The sequence below is a fragment of the Sphaerodactylus townsendi genome, linkage group LG07, assembly GCF_021028975.2.
Source record: "Sphaerodactylus townsendi isolate TG3544 linkage group LG07, MPM_Stown_v2.3, whole genome shotgun sequence".
NCBI classification, from domain to species: Eukaryota; Metazoa; Chordata; class Lepidosauria; order Squamata; family Sphaerodactylidae; genus Sphaerodactylus; species Sphaerodactylus townsendi.
Genome location: NC_059431.1, coordinates 100657898 through 100676245, shown reverse-complemented (window position 1 = coordinate 100676245; position 18348 = coordinate 100657898). Strand labels below are relative to the sequence as shown.

Below are 18348 nucleotides of genomic sequence, written 5' to 3'. Positions count from 1 at the left end.
TTCCTCATGGTGTGGTGACCCCCAACCCTAACATTTATCCATTTTGCAGACGGAGAACACTGATGCAGAGAGTCTTAGGCGACCCCCCAGATTGAGAACCGCTGATGTATATAAAAGTAGGTTGCAAAACTTCCCAAGTGCAATAAAATAAAAGCAAAGACACCCTCTGAGCTTGAAGCCCAGATCAAATGGCTTTTCTGCCCTCCCCATGGCTCCTATTAGTTGATATGGCTATTAACTTCTTCATTATAGAGAAGATTTCATAAAAACAAATAAGAGATAAGAAAGTTTGGTTTCCTTTAGTGTCCACTATGTACAAGATTACTCTTTGCTTCATTATACAAATGTCACAATGACTGCACTTCACTACAGAAATGAAAAAGAAAGCGCTTCACTTCTTTAACCGTCCACACAGATGACACATGAGAAGAAATGATCTCTGGATCATTAAAGCTTTTATTGAAATAAATGTTGATAGTCTTTAAAGTACAATATAACCTCCCCGAATGCACAGACACCCCACACACTCGCTGGGCAGCAGCTGCGCGCTCCCGCGATTTATGCGACGGGTGAATGAACACCCGCGGGCGTGAGGAAGTGCGCGCGCTCCCGCAGCGGCGTGTTCTTCGGCAGACCGAACGCGTGAGCGCGCTTCTCTTCGAAATGGGTGGGAAAGTGGAAACGACAACCGTCACGCGTCGCACGTGATCGCCGGGGAGGCTCGTCACCTCCGACGTCACGCGCGTCTCTCCGGAGCGAAGGGAAGGGTGTGGCCCAGGGGGCGTGGTCAGGGGAGGGTTGCGTCCCGGCCGGTCAGACCCGCTCCTTCTTCTCAGAGGGCGCGCTCGGCGGCGACGCAACGCGCATGCGCGGGTTGAGCGAGTGGTCTTCCGCCGCCATGGAGCCCGGGCTGGTGAGTGACTCGGCTGGGATTGGCCAGGCGAGGGGCGCGCGCAGGGCGGGCGAGGATAAGAAGAGCAGGCCGGGCCTTCTTGCAGGTGGCCCCGCCACTGACCTCCAGCAAGGGCAGGGCTGTGGCGAAACAAGGGCCCTCTTAGAGTCTCACCCCCTTTCCCCCCCAGACAAAGCTGGCTGCTGCCTCTTTCCAACCAGATGTTACATGAAAGCTTATCAAATGATTTTTGTTGGCTCTCTGGGCCCCTCCTCCCAAATTAGGAATTGCAATTTTTGTACTAATTTCTTCCCCATTGGAAAAAAAACACATGTTTTATGATGTCCCAGGTTGTTGCCCCCCCCCACTTCCAAATAGTGTTGCCTCCCCTTCTTCACTTTATTGAATTTGCTTTCGTCATTGCTTTTTTGATAACAGTTTGCACACGAGTCTAGCACAGGCTTGGGGGGGAAATGGAAAAAAATGCAAGAGCAAGGTTGGTAAGAAGGTGGCAATGCCTAGTCCAGAGTAGGAGAAGTATTCCTCAAAATGCATATACTTTGCACTTTTGGTTATTTCTACAGCAGGATAAGGGATGGTTTTCTTTTGGCCCCTACTGTAAATTGGAAAGCCCTCTGGGAAATGAGCTGCCCCAGGCACCCTAAAAGTCAAACAAACTCCTGTTTAGAGTTGGGGGGGGGGGGGCACAGAGAGAGCTAAGGGTGCCCATTCAAGTGGGTGTAGAAGTGGGTATCGGATGCATTCATTCTCAACAAATAAGTTGGACTGTAAGTTTGCATAGGCATAAGTGTACATTTCTCTGTTTAAATGTCCTGTGAGACCTCGTCATGTCTTTAGACCATACAGAGATCCATGAGTTATGCACACCCACCATGTAGATTAGAAGCACATGGAGTTCTGCCAAGGTAGAATAATTGCTTTCCTCATTCCAGTTGCACACAGACAGCAATAGATCCTGCAAACCCAGCGTTCATATATTACCTGATGAAAATCTAAAAGCCTCTTTTCTGGGCCTTCTTTAACATTTGCCGTGTTCTTGGCAAATGCTAAAAAGAAGAGGCTTCTCTACTCTGAAGAAGTCACAAAATGGAATAAAATTAGCATTCACTGGACTCCGCGGGAGGATAAGTGGAACACAAGCAAACAGCAAAGAAATATTGATTAGTTAACTCCATGCAGGTTGTGGGGCACCTGTAAAGCCTTGTGAATGTTGTGGGACAAAAATTATGTTGGCAGGTAAAGAATGTGGCATAATTTGGGTATGCAAGTAATCCCTTGTACCTGCAGTGGCATGGCAGCATTTTTTTTGTCAGTTGTCGTTTTGCTAATGACTGACATGGGTATGCATTGGTAAAATAACCACCTCCAAAGCATATTTTGGGTACATAATTTTTGTAGACTTTCAATGCAAGACTGTTGTAATGAACGCATAGAGAAGAGGCAGAGAATACTGGTGCTCACACATACTCACAGCTCCTGGGATATTCCCTTTTGCCATGTGAGTTTTACATTTGAGATTTGGCTATGGGTTGTTTCTACTGGCCTTGGTGGAAAGTGGTAAATTAGCCACAGTGCCCATGAACTTCAGTGACTAGGTACCATCTCTTGCCCTCTATGATGCCTGATCAACCACGCAGAAGGTCAATAAGAGAGGTGTAATAAGAATGTGCGCTGTGAACTGCTTTGAATCACCTTAGCCAGACCTCAACTCCATACATACATTACAGTGCTGCTGCAAGGAAAACTACTTGTGTTTTGAACATCACAGCATTCTTATATAAATCCTGGGCTACCTATTGTATTCATTGTGTGTAGCTGAGGTAGCTTGAGCGAGCCGCAAAGCAAGAGTTTTGAAATGTCAGCGATTTATGCCTTTAGAAAGGTGTGAGGATTTAATTAGGAGGAGGAGGGATCAAACACAAGCTGCAAGTCATGGATCAAAATGCTGGCTCGCCTTGAACATTTGTGTTTTTCACTTGTGGTATCCCATAGCTGTAATTTGAGTTGGGAGCTGTGTACAGATGCACTCCAAAATGAGTGTTTGTTAAGGCACGCTGTATGGTGAAGAACATAGAAAATCAACCTCTTCATTCTTAGCCAGTTACACAGATTTTCCACCCTATAACTTGACAATGTGAGGCTGCCTTTGTTGAGAAGCTAACAAGGAATGTTTGCAGGGTGTGGGAGGAAATGCACAGCTTATGAATATGGGTTGTGAATAGGGAAGTTTTGACAATAAGCCGAAACGAACATGCCTTTAATACCATTCAAAATCTTACGGTTCTATTGGCTTTTCTTTTGCCTCTGGTTCCTGGGTGGGGGATGAGAAGGAGCTTGAATCTGACATTAGAAGCACAAAACTGATGATCTATCCTACATCCTATCTCAAAACAAAGGATTTGACAAAGCAAAGATGGAAGGAAGGGTCAGAAGGTTGTGGGATCTATTGGGAAATCCTGACAAAACTGCAGCCAAGACCTCAACTCTAGACCTTCCCAGCATAAATCTTGGCCTGCCTTTCATGAAGCAATTGCATTGCAGTGGGTGGGGCTTGCAACTGAAATCGAGCATAAACGTTACAGATAAAAGCTGCATAATTATACTTTCTCATGTATTATGTAACTGTGGTACACAAACAGTTCATTTTAACATGCTGAGAAAGAAAGAGTGGTGGAAACTTGACGGAGTAGCAGCTTAACTCTTGCACTGTTTGTCTAGAGAGTGCTTACAGCAGGACTTGAGAAGTTTTCATTGGCTCTAGAAGATAGTCCAAACATTTAGGTAAGAGGTAAAGGTAGTCTCCTGTGCAAGCACCAGGTCATTTTTGATTCATAAGGTGACGTCACATCACAGCACTTACTGGGCAGACTATGTTTATGGGGTGGTTTGCCATTGTCTTCCCCAGTTGTCTACACTTTATCCCCAACTAGCTGGGTCCTCATTTTACCAACCACAGAAGGACTGAAGACTGAGTTAACCTTGAGCCGGCCACCATCCGTTGGGATCAAACTCTGGTTATAAGTAAAACTTTGCCTGCAGTACTGCAGCTTACTATTCTGCACCACGAGGCTCAGCTAATTTTTCAGCCTTCCTGTATTTTAATGACAAAATGTTCTAATTATTGCAATGGAAAGCCTAATCCTTACCTCTTCACAGTTCTCGGCAATTTTATTAAAGCCTATGACGAAGGGATAATAGTAAATATACCGGTAACTAAAAATAGGAGTAACCCTGGATGTAGTTGCAGAAACTAACCTCTAGCTCAGTGGTTCTCAACCTCGGAGTTCATGACCCCTTTGGGGGTCAAATGACTCTTTCACAGGGGTCGCCTAAGACCCTCTGCATCAGTGTTCTCCGTCTGTAAAATGGATAAATGTTAGGGTTGGGGGTCACCACAACATGAGGAACTGTATTAAAGGGTCGCGGCATTAGGAAGGTTGAGAACCACTGCTCTAGCCCTAGCCCAGCCGAACTTTCTTATAATTTCCTATAATTCCATAGTTGCTTTGGGGTCAGTATAAAACACACACGGTTAAGAACTGAATAGTGAATAGTTAAGTTTGTATTAAAAAAAGCAATGGCAGGCACTTAGTGCACATTTGTTGGGTCACACAACAAAATATTCTGAAGTGAAATGATAACATGAGCTTCGAGTTGAATCCAGTCATCTAGGCCAATTTTCCTTCTTATTTCAGCCCCAGACAAGATGCCAAATGCCCTTTTGGGTAGTCAACGATTTCATGTTTTTTTCAACAACAGAAGAAGTGGTTGGATCCAACTTTTCTACTTGCGCTGAGAGATACTGTAATAAAATTATAGCTGAAAACACTCAGTGCCACGTTGAAATGTCTCGGCAGCCTGGCATCAGGGATTTGCTGAGCCCTGGTGTGAAGGACTAGAGGAACTGTCCAGAGTACCACGTTCCTGTAGCTGAGAGCTTTGTCCACTGGCGGAAGCAGAGTTAAAAGCACACTGTCCCATCCCTTTCCAGAGAACTGTATTTGTTCCCCAGCTGCTTCCTCATTGACATAATGCCTCTCTGTGGTTAACATCAAAGACCATTTATGCTGGAAAGGAGATTTTCTAGACTAGCAAGAAAGGTTGTGTGGTATCCCAGACAGGGAACAACAATACAGGAACTAGGACAGGGGTGGCCAACCTATGGCACTCCAGATGTTCATGGACTACAATTCCCAACAGGGACTGCTGGCAGGGACTGCTGGGAATTGCAGTCCATGAACATCTGGAGTGCCATAGGTTGGCCACCCCTTAACTAGGAGATCACCATGAAAAGGCAGCTGGGCCATGCATAAGGCAGTATACAGACTGGTTCTTAAATGTATATCTTTCTTGTGGAAGGATTCAGGATTTATGTACCCCAATCCATTGTTAAAATGTGTTGAGCAGTACAGAAATAAGGTTGCCTCATCCAGAGTAACTCCTGCATGTTCACCTGGGGCTCTTCAAGCAAAGCAACCCCAGTCCCAAGAAATGGAGCTGTAACTGGATCTAATGAAATGCTGCTTTGACTGAATGTTTGCTGGACTCGCCTTGGCAAATGGGTTGATCGGCGAAGCTCTGCCAAAAAAGAATGTTCTCCTTCCCATAATTGCGGTATTTAAAACATTTATATGTCTCTTTTCCTCACCCAAATCACCAAGCCAGCCCAGGGAACAGCAAAGCACAATGCAATAAAATTAAAAGGCAATTAAAAAAAAATCAGATAAAATAATATGGCAGACTAAAAAGTGTATTAATAGGGGCATAAAATAAATAATTCAGCCTAAAATAAGTAGTGTAAAAATAGAACATCCAAAGTCATGATAGCAGAGAAAAAACATGCCCCAGACTAAAAGCCAAGAAGAATCAGAACAATCCGGACAAACACAACAGCTCAACTGACAGCAGTGCTCATTTTAACTGACTGTTGAATGAAACAGAAATTTCTTTGGTGATGGACCAAAAGAAAAAACAGTACCAGACAAAGGAAACTTGCTTCACTGTCAATCTTTTGTCTGTATTGCAGAATCATGGCATTCTAGAGTTGGAATGAGCCTTATAGACCCTAAACTATGGTCTTGAATGTGTGGGTTGTGAAACTCTGTTGAGCCACTATTTTTTTGAGCCATTTGGAAGTACCTGCTACTGGCACGCATGTTTGGAAGGGCTCTGGGAAGCACTTGTGTTTGCATTTGAGCAGCTAATTTGAATAATTTAGAATTAATCTGTAGGAATATAGCCCTGAGTAGGGTTTGACCCTTGTGGAGGAACAGTCTGAGAATGACCACCATCTTGTCCACCAAATCAAATAGCGCCCCCTTCTCACCCCACCTGAAATCCCCTCCAATTTTGGAAGCTAGATGGTTCAAGTGGAAAAGAAATAGGCACAGACTTTACATTAGCTGCTGTTGATTAGGTGCTCTGTCATAGCTTAGACTGAACGGTGGGTAGTCAGTTGTAGGATTCTCTGTGCTTCTTCCATTACAAAGGTGGTTGTTAATTCATTGTGTCATCAGTGTCGCAGAGAGACACCTTGTGTGCTGCTCATCTGCTGGTGAGGAATAGGCCTTGCTTTGTTTCTTATTATACTTTAGGATTTTATCCCACCATTTTATCCCACTGTGCCTTGAAGGAGCTCAGGGGATTCTCTTTCTCCACTTTCACCTGCAAGGCAAGTTAGCCTGAAAAAACAACAACCTGTGACTGACCTGAGGTCATCCAGGAAGCTTCTTACCCAGAGCTCTAGAAAAAGAAAGTCAGAAAGTGAAATTGCTTGAGAACAAGGGTGAGACTTGAAGCAATCTATTTATTTAGCTGAGCGAAGTACTAGAAGATAGGAAACAATAAAAAGGGAACGAGACTTGCAAGGTTGTTTGCTTATTTGAGGGTGTGGTCTCAGCTCAGGAAGTCCTCCAACCATGGATAAATAAATGCGCATGCACACCTAATAACTTTTACAACTTCCACATGATAACATTTACCCAGTAGTCAATGTAACATTCATTGGGTTCAACTTAAGACAACCGCAAACAGACTGAAGTATACCAGAAGAGATTTTTTTGCTACCTTGATACATAAAGGTCGCTGTTCTTGGCTTGAACAAGAAAAGGGACAGTCAAGTTTTCAGCCTTACCCTCACAATTCAGTGTCTGCACTTTTGGGGGGATTCTTGTGCTTATTTTCATTTCTTGTTTATGTCATCTTTCTTGGGGAAAGAGAAAGGTATTGTTGTTAAGAGCAGGTGAACTCGAATCTGTAGAACTGGGTTTGATTCCCCACTCCTCCACATGGTCAGTGGATTCCTATCAGGTGAACAGGATTTGTTATCTGTTGAACCAGGTTAGTTTCACAGTTCTTTAGAACTCTCTCAGCCCCACCTACCTCACAAGGTGTCTACTGTGAGGAGAGGAAGGGTCAAGGATCATAGAATCATAGATCATAGAATCCTAGAGTTGGAAAAGACCACAAGGGCCACCAAGTCCAACCCCCTGCCATGCAGGAATAAACAATCAAAGCACTCCCGATATATGTTAATCTAGCCTCTGTTTTAAAAACCTCCGAAGAAGGAGGCTTCATCACTCTCCAAGGCAGTGAATTCCACTGTCGAACAGCCCTGACAGTCAGAAAGTTCTTCCTCATGTTTAGGTGGAATCTCTTTTCCTGCACCTTGAATCCATTACTCCATGTCCTAGTCTCTGAGGCAGCAGAAAACAAGCTTGCTCCTTCTTCAACATGACATCCCTTCAAATATTTAAACATACCTATCATGTCTCCCCTTAACCTTCACTTCTTCAGACTAAACATCCCCAGTTCCCTAAGTCTCTCTTCGTAGGGCATGGATTGCAGACCTTTTATAATTTTGGTTACCCTCCTCTGGACACGTTCCAGCATGTTAGTGTCCTTCTTAAATTGCAGTACCCAGAACTGAACACAGTTCTATAGGTGAGGTCTGACCAATGCAGAGAAGAGCGGTACAATTTTCTCGATCTAGACACTATACTCTTATTGATGCATCCCAGAATTGCATTGGCTTTCTTGGCTGCCATATCACACTACTGACTCGTGTTCAGTGTGTGGTCTGCTAAGACTCCCAGATCCCTTTCATATGTAGTGTCGTCAAGCCAGGTGTCACCCATCCTATATCTGTGCATTTCATTTTTTCTGCCTAAGTGTAGAATCTTACATTTATTTCTGTTAAAATTCGTTTTGTTAGTTTTGGTCCAGCTCCCTAATCTGTCTTTTTTTTAAAAAATTTTTTTATTGTATAGAATGTTTATGTAACCGTTACATATCATACATTTTTCTAACTATACCTTTCCCCCCTTTTTCCCTCCCTCCCCCTCTTCTTTTTCTCTGTTGTTCAAGCAAGCAGCAGAAGATCCATTCTTCATATTCTCTTCTTCCAGAATTCTTCGTTAAATCCGGCTTCTCTCATCCAGTTCACAAACATTGTCCATATCTTCGTAATATCTCTTAATTTCTCTTGCCGTGGCATGTTTTTTGCCATCATCTCAAAAATTTCTAACTGTATTTGTTCCCATACATATTTCAACCATTTTGAGATTGTCCATTTCTTATTATCTTTCCAGCCCAATGCTATCACTGCATGTGCAGCTCTAAGCTCTAATCTGTCCAAATAATTTTGAATCCTGCCCCTGCCCTCCATGGTATTAGCTACCCCTCCTAATTTGGTATCATCTGCAAATTTGTTTAACATGCCCCCTATTTCATTATCCAAGTCATTGATAAAAATAGCACTGGGCCCAGGACAGAACCCTGTGGCACTCCACTACTCACTTCTCTCCAGGATGAAAATGAGCCATTGATGAGCACTCTTTGTGTTCAGCCAGTCAACCATCAGCCAGTCAATCCATCTAACAGTTGCATTGTGTAGTCCACATCTTTCCAGCTTCCTTGACTTTTCTCTGTCCCTTGTTAGAATTTCACGAGCTTCTCCATGCAGTGTCCCTGTCATCTCCTTTGTCTTCCTTTTGCTACGTATATAACCAAAAAAGCCCTTTTGTTTTTAACATCTCCTGCAAGTCTGAGCTCATTGTGAGCTTTTGCTTTTCTTGGCTATTAGTTTGAATTCCTCTTTAGTATTTTCCCTCCCTTTTCCATTTCTTGTACATGTCCCTTTAATAGCTCACTTGAGAGTTCTTTAGACATCCATCCTGGTTTCTTTAGACACCTCCCATTTTTTCTCCGTATTGGAGCTGTTTGAAATTGTGCCTCCAAGATTTGTAAGTCCTTTTGAGTCTCCTTACAGGAAAGAAAGCTGGGGGTGGGTGGTGGTGTGGTGGTGTTTAAATCCAAACTTTTCTTCATCTAGCATTATGTGTCATACCGGAACTATGCAGTGCCTGAAAGATGTATTGCTTGTTTGCATAGTAGTAAAGAGAGAACAGAGAGGGAAAGTCATATATTCGTCAATAGTTGTAAAGAAAAATCCGGTAGCAGAGGAGAAATGGAATCACCTTTTCTTATATCCTGAACAATGCACTTTCAGTCCATTTTGAAGATACTTCAGGAGTCGTTTCCAAATGGATTTTGCCATTTCTCACAATGGACTGTTCAGCTTGGGTGAAAGTGCTCATAGTAAGCTATTACTTTGGCTGAAACAATGGAATATTGTGTTCAGGTTAGATTTCTTCAATAAGGTGCCATTGCCACACTGAAACACCTGACAGGGGGCAGCTCATAGGAGATGGTCCAGACTGCATCAGCTGATTGTGGTGCTGAAAAAAGAATAGATGTGATCATATGACCGAGGCCTTTTAAGCCGTATGTCTCCTTCAATTCCATGTTTGGCTTGCCAGGGGTCTTTCATGCGTAGAAGGTTGCATATTGAGTTTGAGAGTCTTATTAGCTATCCCCCTCCCCAAAACAAACAAGCAAATATACTCATGGTACCTTAAAGATGAACACATTTATTGCTGCACTAGTTTTTGAGATCTGGAGCGCACCAGCAGATGCATGAGTTATTGTACTAAGTCAGTGATGGTGAACCTTTTTTGAGACCGAGTGCCCAAATTGCAATCCAAACTCCACTTATATATCGTAAAGTGCCAACCTGGCAATTTAACATGAATGCTGAGGTTTTATTTTAGAAAAAACTGGTTGGCTCCCTCTTCTTCTGCCCTACCTGCTCGAGCAGGGACCAGCCTGCTCTAGCCTCCAGCAAGTCCCACACACACCGCTCTGTGCCTCTCTAGCATCTTTGCCTCCTCTGCGTGCCCCCCCCCCCTCAGGGAACAGCCACCCGGAGCACAGGCACCAGGCCCACCAGCCGAGTCCTCCCTGCTCACTGCAGTGTGCACACATCATGCTCAGTGGCCCAAGCCAGCGTAGATATGTGTGTGTGTGTGTGGGGGGGGGGTGATTTTCCACCCTCCACATGACGAACTCTGTGTGCACGTGCCCACAGAGAGGGCTCCGAGTGCCACCTCTGGCACCCGTGCCATAGGTTCGCCATCACTGTACTAAGTTGTTTGTGTGTTTGTACACACACATTCTCTTAGGGAAAAAAAAGGCAAAGGTAGTTCCCCGTGCAAGCACTGGGTCCTTACTGACCCATGGAGGGATGTCACATCATGATGTTCACTAGGCAACCTACCGTATGTTTTACAGGGCGGGTTTGACAGAATATCTTGTTCAAACATAAGAGTGTATATGGAGTGCTTAAAGTCTAGAAGATGAGGTGCCCAATCCTGCCTGAAGCTGAGTGTTATTGCGATAAGGCAATAACACTTAGCTTCACGCCTGATTGGATGCCTTCACATCCTAAGGAATGGTTTTTAAATATAATGATTAGAACATACATGTGGGGAAAGTGACCCTTAAAATTGTAAGCAAGACATTAAGAATGATAACTGAAGAAAAATCCACGAAACAAACAGGAAAAACCAGGGGCTTATCTTGGACTGTTTCTAGACTTTGAGCACTTTATATATACTTGTATGTTTGCACGAGGTATTTTGTCTGCTTGTGTGTTAGGAGTGTCCTGTGATTTTGAACACGTGTTAAATATTTTTGTCTTTTGTTGCTCTGATACTCAGCTTCATTTGTAATGTCTGTGTATAGTTTATGGTCTAGTTTTTGTTGTGGGTTGCTTGTTTAGGCTTTAGCATTTCCCTGCTATAATTATGGTGGTTACAGGGTGGTTTGTCATTGCTTTCCTATGTGCACTTTACCCCCAGCAAGCTGGGTAGTCGTTATACTGATCTCAGAGGCAAAGAAGAAGGGGGAGTTGTTACAAACTCCCTTTTCAGCTTCCGTGTGTTTTTGTACCACATACACACACAGAGGAACCAGTCCCCCCCCCCAAGTGCAGCTCCAATTTTCCTGCTTCACTACTAGTTTATTTCTCTCCAGACCCCAGGCAGCTCCTGGTTCTTCCTCCCCATGGCTTGCCTTCCCCGTCTTCACTTGGTTTCTGCCCCTCTTCTTGGTCCTGGGCATGGCCACAGTGTCTGTGTGCTGTGGGAACTAAAAAATGCCACCCACGGTCAACCAGTATAATTTTGTAGCATCTGCTAACACGCAGACATAGTTTTTAACTTTGTCTGTTTGTGAAACCCACAAATTTGCTTTTTTAATTTAAAAAATCCTAATGTTTATCTGTAAACCTGGGGGTTCTCCCACCTGCGCAGCTTGAAGAACCCTAAATAGTAGCTGTAGCTGGACTTGTTCTGCAGGTTTGGCCACTATACCGGAATCAGCACTTGGTTAATAAATATATCTTTATAACACAGTGTGTGCCAACTTTATAAATCTAGTATAGTGGTCTCAGACTCCTAAAGTTCATGCCACAATATTTGTTGGTTCTTGAGGTGTCCCGAGTCTTTGCAGGCAACCCATCAAACCCATCTCGAAACAGGCACTTAGCTGTTGCTTTGGTTTCTTTACAATAAACTGAAGTGAGTGCTGTGCTGCTTTCTTCACTCTTTTGCCTTCTTGCAGGAGGAAAGGAGAATATCCCTGTGAAGACAGGGCATGCAGCATGATGGATTCAGAAGACCTTGTTCTTCAGAAGTCAAAGACAGACCAAACTGGCCACCACACGGTAACTGTGAGCTCAGGCAAGCATTATGTCTGTGGCTACTGTGCGGCCATCACAAACGTCGCCATCACTTTCCCCATCCAGAAAGTCCTGTTTCGTCAGCAGCTGTATGGCGTGCGAACCAGAGATGCCATACGCCAGCTGCAGAAAGATGGCCTCAGGAACCTGTACCGTGGGGTCCTTCCTCCACTGATGCAGAAGAGCACAACCCTGGCTTTAATGTTTGGTCTGTATGAAGATTTTTCCTCCCTGCTCCTCATTCACACAAGCGTCCCTGAGCTTCTCACCCGGAGCGTGGCTGCGGTGCTTGCTGGAACTACAGAAGCTGTTCTGACCCCCTTTGAGCGTGTCCAGGTGCTGCTTCAGGACTACAAACATCACGATAAATTTACGAACACTTTCCAGGCGTTCAGGGTTCTTCGAGAGCACGGGATCAGGGAGTATTATCGGGGGCTGGTGCCGATCCTTCTGCGAAACGGTCCCAGCAACGCACTTTTCTTTGGCCTTAGAGGACCTATCAAACAGTGCTTGCCTGAAGCCACCACTTACAGAACTCATTTGATCAATGATTTTATTTGCGGAGGGGTCTTGGGTGCTATGCTGGGTTTCCTCTTTTTCCCACTGAACGTTGTGAAGGCCCGCATGCAGTCACAGATTGGTGGGGAATTCCAGTCTTTCTCCAAAGTCTTCATGAAGATCTGGCTGGAGCGTGACCGGAAAGTGACACAGCTCTTCCGAGGAGCCCACCTCAATTATCACCGGTCCCTTATCTCCTGGGGCATCATCAATGCAACCTATGAGTTCTTGCTCAAGTTGCTATGAAAAGTAGTTTCGGTGAAGTTCCTTTTTTCTCTCTTGTCCAATCAGCCAACGTTGAGCTGTCCATTTCCAGGGAGCAAATTAGTCATGAAAAAACTTGCAGTATCAGCAGTGAGCTTTGGAACATTTGAGGGAGCTTATTTGCAAAACAGTAGTAGGTAAGGATGTCAGTTGTTTGGTTCAATGCCTGCTTAGTTCAAAATAGAATTGCATTCAGTCTGACTAATGTCCTTTAAGACTATGGGCATGAGTGAGTGGCAGCGGGATATCTAGTTGGTTGAATTGTTTCCTTTTGTGTGAGCTTGTGAATAGTAGATAGATTCACCCATAGCTTAATAAACTGATTTTTGTGTTGGCCTGTACACAGCTCGCTCCAGATCACCTTCCGCCTCTCGCAACACTCCTGGTGATCCAAAGAACGCACTTTGAAGAAATGTAAACAGGACAGAAGATTCACAGATGCTATTTCCTGTTTGGCCTCCTTTGTAAAATATAGCTGCATGTTGTAAAAAGTGGCCATCGAGCTACCACGTTGCTTTCTCCCTGCATTTTTTTCTTTCACTCTTTGAAAAGAGACAGCCAAAACTGTAAAAGAGATGTAAACCTTAAAAAAGTTGTACAAAACTTGTCAAATCATTTTTGCTAGACAGTTGAGACGAATGGCATCTTGTCAAGATTGAATATTTAATTTCAGAGACTGAATTCTGTATCACTCCAGTGATGAACTAGCTGGTGAACTACTGTCGAAGAAAAGTTGGGAAAAGCATTATCATTTGAAAAGCTTTACAATTCCCTTCCTGCTAGATGCCGTCACCTAACTTGTCAATGTTGATTTTTGTTTTGTAGTTTATACAGCTAATTAGTTGCAAGAGGGTTCGCTACCCAGTGGGTGGCTTCCTTATAACCTGCTTTGGAAAGTGGGGGGCAAATCACAAATGACAGCATCAGAATCAAAATAAAGCGTTTTAAAATCTCACTGATTTTAATGGGATGTAAAAGCTTGTAAATTCTTCTGTATTGTAGTCCATATTAATGTTTTTTTTTTCTAAAATTCTGGCTTGGTTAAATCAATTTTCATATCTGAACAGTTTTCAAATTCTCTAGTTCAGGGGTCTGCAACCTGTGGCTCTCCAGATGTTCAGGGACTGTAGTCCCTGAACATCTGGAGAGCCGCAGGTTGTAGACCCCTGCTCTAGTTGAACATGTTTTTAGCGAAGTTCAGTGGAGGCAACATATCATGGTGTAAACAGCTGTTCTTTTTGGGTCTTCTGCTGGGTTGAAAAGGATTTATTATAGCTGCTTCCCACGCTGTTGACATGTATAGTGGTCAGAGCATTCTCCCAGGCTGTAATGTGTATTACACAAAGAGGCCTGCTTATAGGATTGACAATCCACTTTTTGCAGTAAGCAGATTGTATAGCTGGGAGCCCTGCCTTGTGCCTTTCCTCCCCCCATGGCCAGTGCGGGGAGCGGCTTGCAAAGCAGGAGCTAAAAAACATGCACGTGGGTAAAAAGAAAAAGTGCAATGTTGGAAGTAGCCCTCCCAGTGGTTGTACAGGGTGTCAAACTCGCAGCCCTCCCGATGTTCATGAACTACAATTCCCATCAGCCCTTGCCAGTATAGCCAATGCTCATGTTGGGAAGGACTGATGGGAATTGTAGTTCATGAACATCTGGAGGCCCGCGAGTTTGACACCCCTAGTGGGAGCTGGCCTCTACTATCAGGGAAGGGACTTGCCTCCACTGCAAGATTATCATGTAATGCCATATTTTGTTTGTCTCCCCCTCCCCACACCAAAATATTAGTAAATAGAAGCCTTTGGAGAAAGAAGAAGAGCGAAGAGAGCCGCGCCTTTGGCTCTATTTCTTGGCAAGACCAAAGTGTGTTATAAAGCCTTGCAAAGTTGCTTTTTTGTACATTGGGAAGAAGTGAGCTATCTTAATCCCCTTTGCCATTGTGACAAATCAGATTAAAAGTAAAACCAGTGGTGTTTTCACCTGGGTGCAGCTTAAACAGAGGCCACAATAGCAACTCCGGTACTTTGTTATGAGTGTTAATGAAGCGGAACAGAAAATCTACGTGAGCCTGCACTTATCAGGATCATGCAGCAGTTAACCGCAGAGGGTTGGGGGAAGGTAAGGCCTCAGGAATTAATTCATAGTCATACAAAAACTCTCAAAGCTGTTCATTTGGTAGTATGGTTGAAAAGCCGTACAAGTTCTGCAGGTCCAAGAGATATGGTAGAAGGACCTATTGATTAGCAATCTGACATAAACCTGGCATCTATGCTAAACATCCACACGCTACCAGAAAACATTTCAGAGCAAGCTAATTTACACACAATATAAAAATAAAGCATTATGGTCAGCCTCTCCTGTGAACTGAGATTTTATAGTTTTAAAAGCATGTTTATTGATACAAGATTCTACAACCATCTTATGGGAGGTGACACACTCGAGTCTATACTCTGTCTTGGAAAAAGATGTTAGTACAGTCAGTTGAGGTGCATTGGTAGGTAGATGCTAGGTCCCAGACAGAGCATTCTCCAACAAAGAAGGTCTGGCATGTTGAGTTCTTTGACAGAGGAATGTACAATCCTTCTAACATCTTTTTCTGAGACAGACTATCGGTTTGTGCCACTAGATACAACAGCTTTGGGCTTACATAAGAGGAAAAATTCTTACTGAGAGAACATAAGTACATCCAGGAGAGAACTAGATTAGATCTTGTCTCTGACGAGCCGGTTTGTATGGGGGTGACTCGGTCACATGGTGGCGCCACTGCAGGATGAAAAGGAACAGCCTAGATGCTGTTTCACAATTCTTGGGAGTTGATGCAGAGCCAAATCTGGACTCTCTGGTTCTGGCCATAGCCTCAGCTTCATCTGAAAAAAGAGGGACCCTTTTGCACGTTTTTTTCCCCAGTGAGGATTCAAATTAGATCCACAAGCAGTTATTCAATAACTGTTATTGGATCACTTTTCACAGATAATGTCAGAGCACAATTTGCAAGGGACTTGAAATTATGCAGGATTTGGATTCTGAAGAATCCCGATGCTATTTGCCTTTTCCTTACTGTACACACGTCTTTCACTGAGTTGGTATATTTTCTCATCACATTCCAGGTTACAAAAATGCTAATTTGGGTGGATTCTGCACAGCACAAATATAACATCTTTAGGACATTATAAATAGCTTTCTGGGGACAAACTTTGCACAGGTGGAATGGGGAGGGGGTTTGACAGTGCAGGGCACAAGACCTATAAACCCGGCAGCTCTTAAACCATAGGTGATCTTCTGAATGTTCCTTTGCTTTCTCTTGCAACAGCTTTGAAACGCACAACAAATGAAGCCCTAGAAATAGGCATGTATGTCCTAAACATTTTAATGGCCATCCCCTCCCCCCCAAATAGAAAGAACTAGAGAAGAGGCTAAAGAGGACTTTTAATTGTGAACAGCTGAGGCAGTTTCCTGTGCCTGGAAGGACTGAAGGCAAAGCTGCCTCCAAGCTTGTCTCCACAACCCCCCCCCCCAATTGCCTCTCATGATAGCACCTGTGCATAAACTTTGGAGTCTATGAGCTCCAGTAAGTGTTCAACCTATCTTGAGTTTTACAATTTAGATGGCTGTCTAGAGTCTATAGGAGATGAGACCCATTGGAAAATACAATCAGGCCAGGAAAAATGGAAGGCGGAAGGAAAAGGAGAGCCAACACGAGATGGATTGGCTCAATAAAGGAAGCCACACCTTCGCTTTGTAACCCCTGAACAAAGCTGTCAATTGCAGGATATTTTGGAGGTAGGCAATTCATATCATCACTGTAAATTGGAAGGGACTTAAAAGATCATAATGTACACTAGATTCCAGGAGGATAACAATGCCAGTTGAGGACGGGAAAAAACACCAGCCTTTACAATACTAAAGGGGTGTGTGTGTGTGTAGTGTCTTTAAGTGGCAGTTGCAGCAAGGGGCTTTCAAGGCAAGTGAAAAACAAAAGTGGTTTGCCATTGCCTTCCTCTGCAGAGCCTTCCTTGGTGGTCTCCCTTCCAAGACCCTACTTAGCTTTTGAGATGGGCCTATGCCATGCCCCCTTCCCTCCAATACAGGGAATACCATCAGCCATTTTTATCTCTCCCTAATTTCAACCCAACCCAGCCATGCTTCTGCATGCCAGGCCCGGATAAATGGGGAGGGTTAGACTAGAGAGCAATGCTGAGCATGGATAACATTTGGAAAAGCAGAGACATCAGCATCAAAACCAAGCACAGGCTAATTCAAGCCATCATCTTCGCCATAACCACGTATGGATGCGAAAGCTGGACTATAAAGAAAGCTGACAGAAGAAGAATAGATGCTTTCGCGTTGTGGTGTTGGCAAAAACTACTGTGCATACCATGGACAGCTAGGGTGACAAATGCAGAAGTCTTGAGCCGCATAAAACCAGATACATCACTAGAAGAGAAAATAACCAGGCTCAGACTTACATACTTCGGTGACGTGATGAGATCAAATTCGCTAGAAAAATCTATGATGCTCACACTTGTCAATGATGGGAGAAGACCTGAACGCCAAAGAATACGATGGCTAGATACCATAAAAGCTGATACAGGCATGAGCATCAACCAGCTGAAGGAAGCAGTAGTTAATCAAAAAATGTGGAAAGAGCTTGCCTATCGGGTCGCTAAGGGTCGAGAACGACTGAATGGATAACATCATCAATTTCAGCCCTGTTCTGGAGAAGCAGCGCAACTAACAGCTGGTTTGTATTTTCAGCAGCCTTCACATAGTCGCCATAGAGGAGCATGCAGGAACCATCAGCCAAGCCCCAGCCATCTGAAGGCATAATTTCAAAAACTCAGAGAGAATGACAAGAGGGGCATGTTACACACAGCTGTTCTGTGGAGAGGTGAAACGTTTTGTCATAACCATTTGCGAGCATCTTATTAATCAGATTTTAAACATTTCCCAGGACATTCTCCCTGCCAAGTTAACTTTTCTCCACACTGGAGCTTGAATTCCAAAAATCCTTCAAACCAACACCCCTTCCTTTTTTTGACCATCACTTCAGTTTCCATCGTTTCAAGATCAGGGGGGAAATGTACGAAGTTGATCTTTTATGTTCTAACGGGGAGTACCAGACAATGTCCAGTCATGTGAACTTGGAAAGATCCTCTTTCAGGATAATTGAAGTTTGAATTGCCAAGGCACCAGTGCAAATTGATGTACTGCCATATGCTTTGATGCGTTGAGCCTTGGTGTATCAGGCAGCCAACCCCAGTCCTTCCTCAACTCAGGTGAGAGCTGGAGAAATAGAGGGTAATGAACACGGAGCAGAACAAAATATGGGTGCTGATGCACTGTTGCAGAATAACACACCATGACCAAGGAGCATTCCTTTTAATGTTTTCATATTTCTTTTCCAAAACCACACCTTCTACCCGCCCCCCCAAAACCCTCTCTTAATAATCTTCTGTAACTGTAGGTTCTTTAAAAAGAAAACACCAATTAACATACCCAAAATATATCCAAAATCTGCCCCCGAAAGCATAATGTG

The 18348-nt window shown here is 43.8% G+C and overlaps 1 protein-coding gene and 1 long non-coding RNA gene across 3 annotated transcripts in view; both read left to right on the top strand.

The window, feature by feature from the left end:
- LOC125436125 overlaps nt 1-18348 on the top strand; it is a 513530-nt gene that overhangs the window by 51676 nt on the left and 443506 nt on the right. The window lies entirely within an intron of this gene.
- Nucleotides 769-13792, top strand: SLC25A51 (solute carrier family 25 member 51). Of its 2 annotated transcripts, XR_007244999.1 has the most exons (3): nt 769-913; nt 11876-12952; nt 13162-13792. XR_007244999.1 is itself a non-coding variant. In XM_048502762.1 (2 exons), exon 2 carries the CDS (start codon nt 11916-11918, stop codon nt 12795-12797), a length of 882 nt encoding a protein of 293 aa, XP_048358719.1. In that variant the 5' UTR covers nt 769-913; nt 11876-11915; the 3' UTR covers nt 12798-13792. The 2 variants fall into 2 exon arrangements, 1 of the variants encoding a protein (XP_048358719.1); XM_048502762.1 differs by having other exon boundaries at nt 11876-13792.

Excerpts from the sequence above, each read along its gene's own strand:
- SLC25A51 (XM_048502762.1), top strand. The coding sequence starts at position 11,916 with ATGATGGATTCAGAAGACCTTGTTCTTCAGAAGTCAAAGACAGACCAA.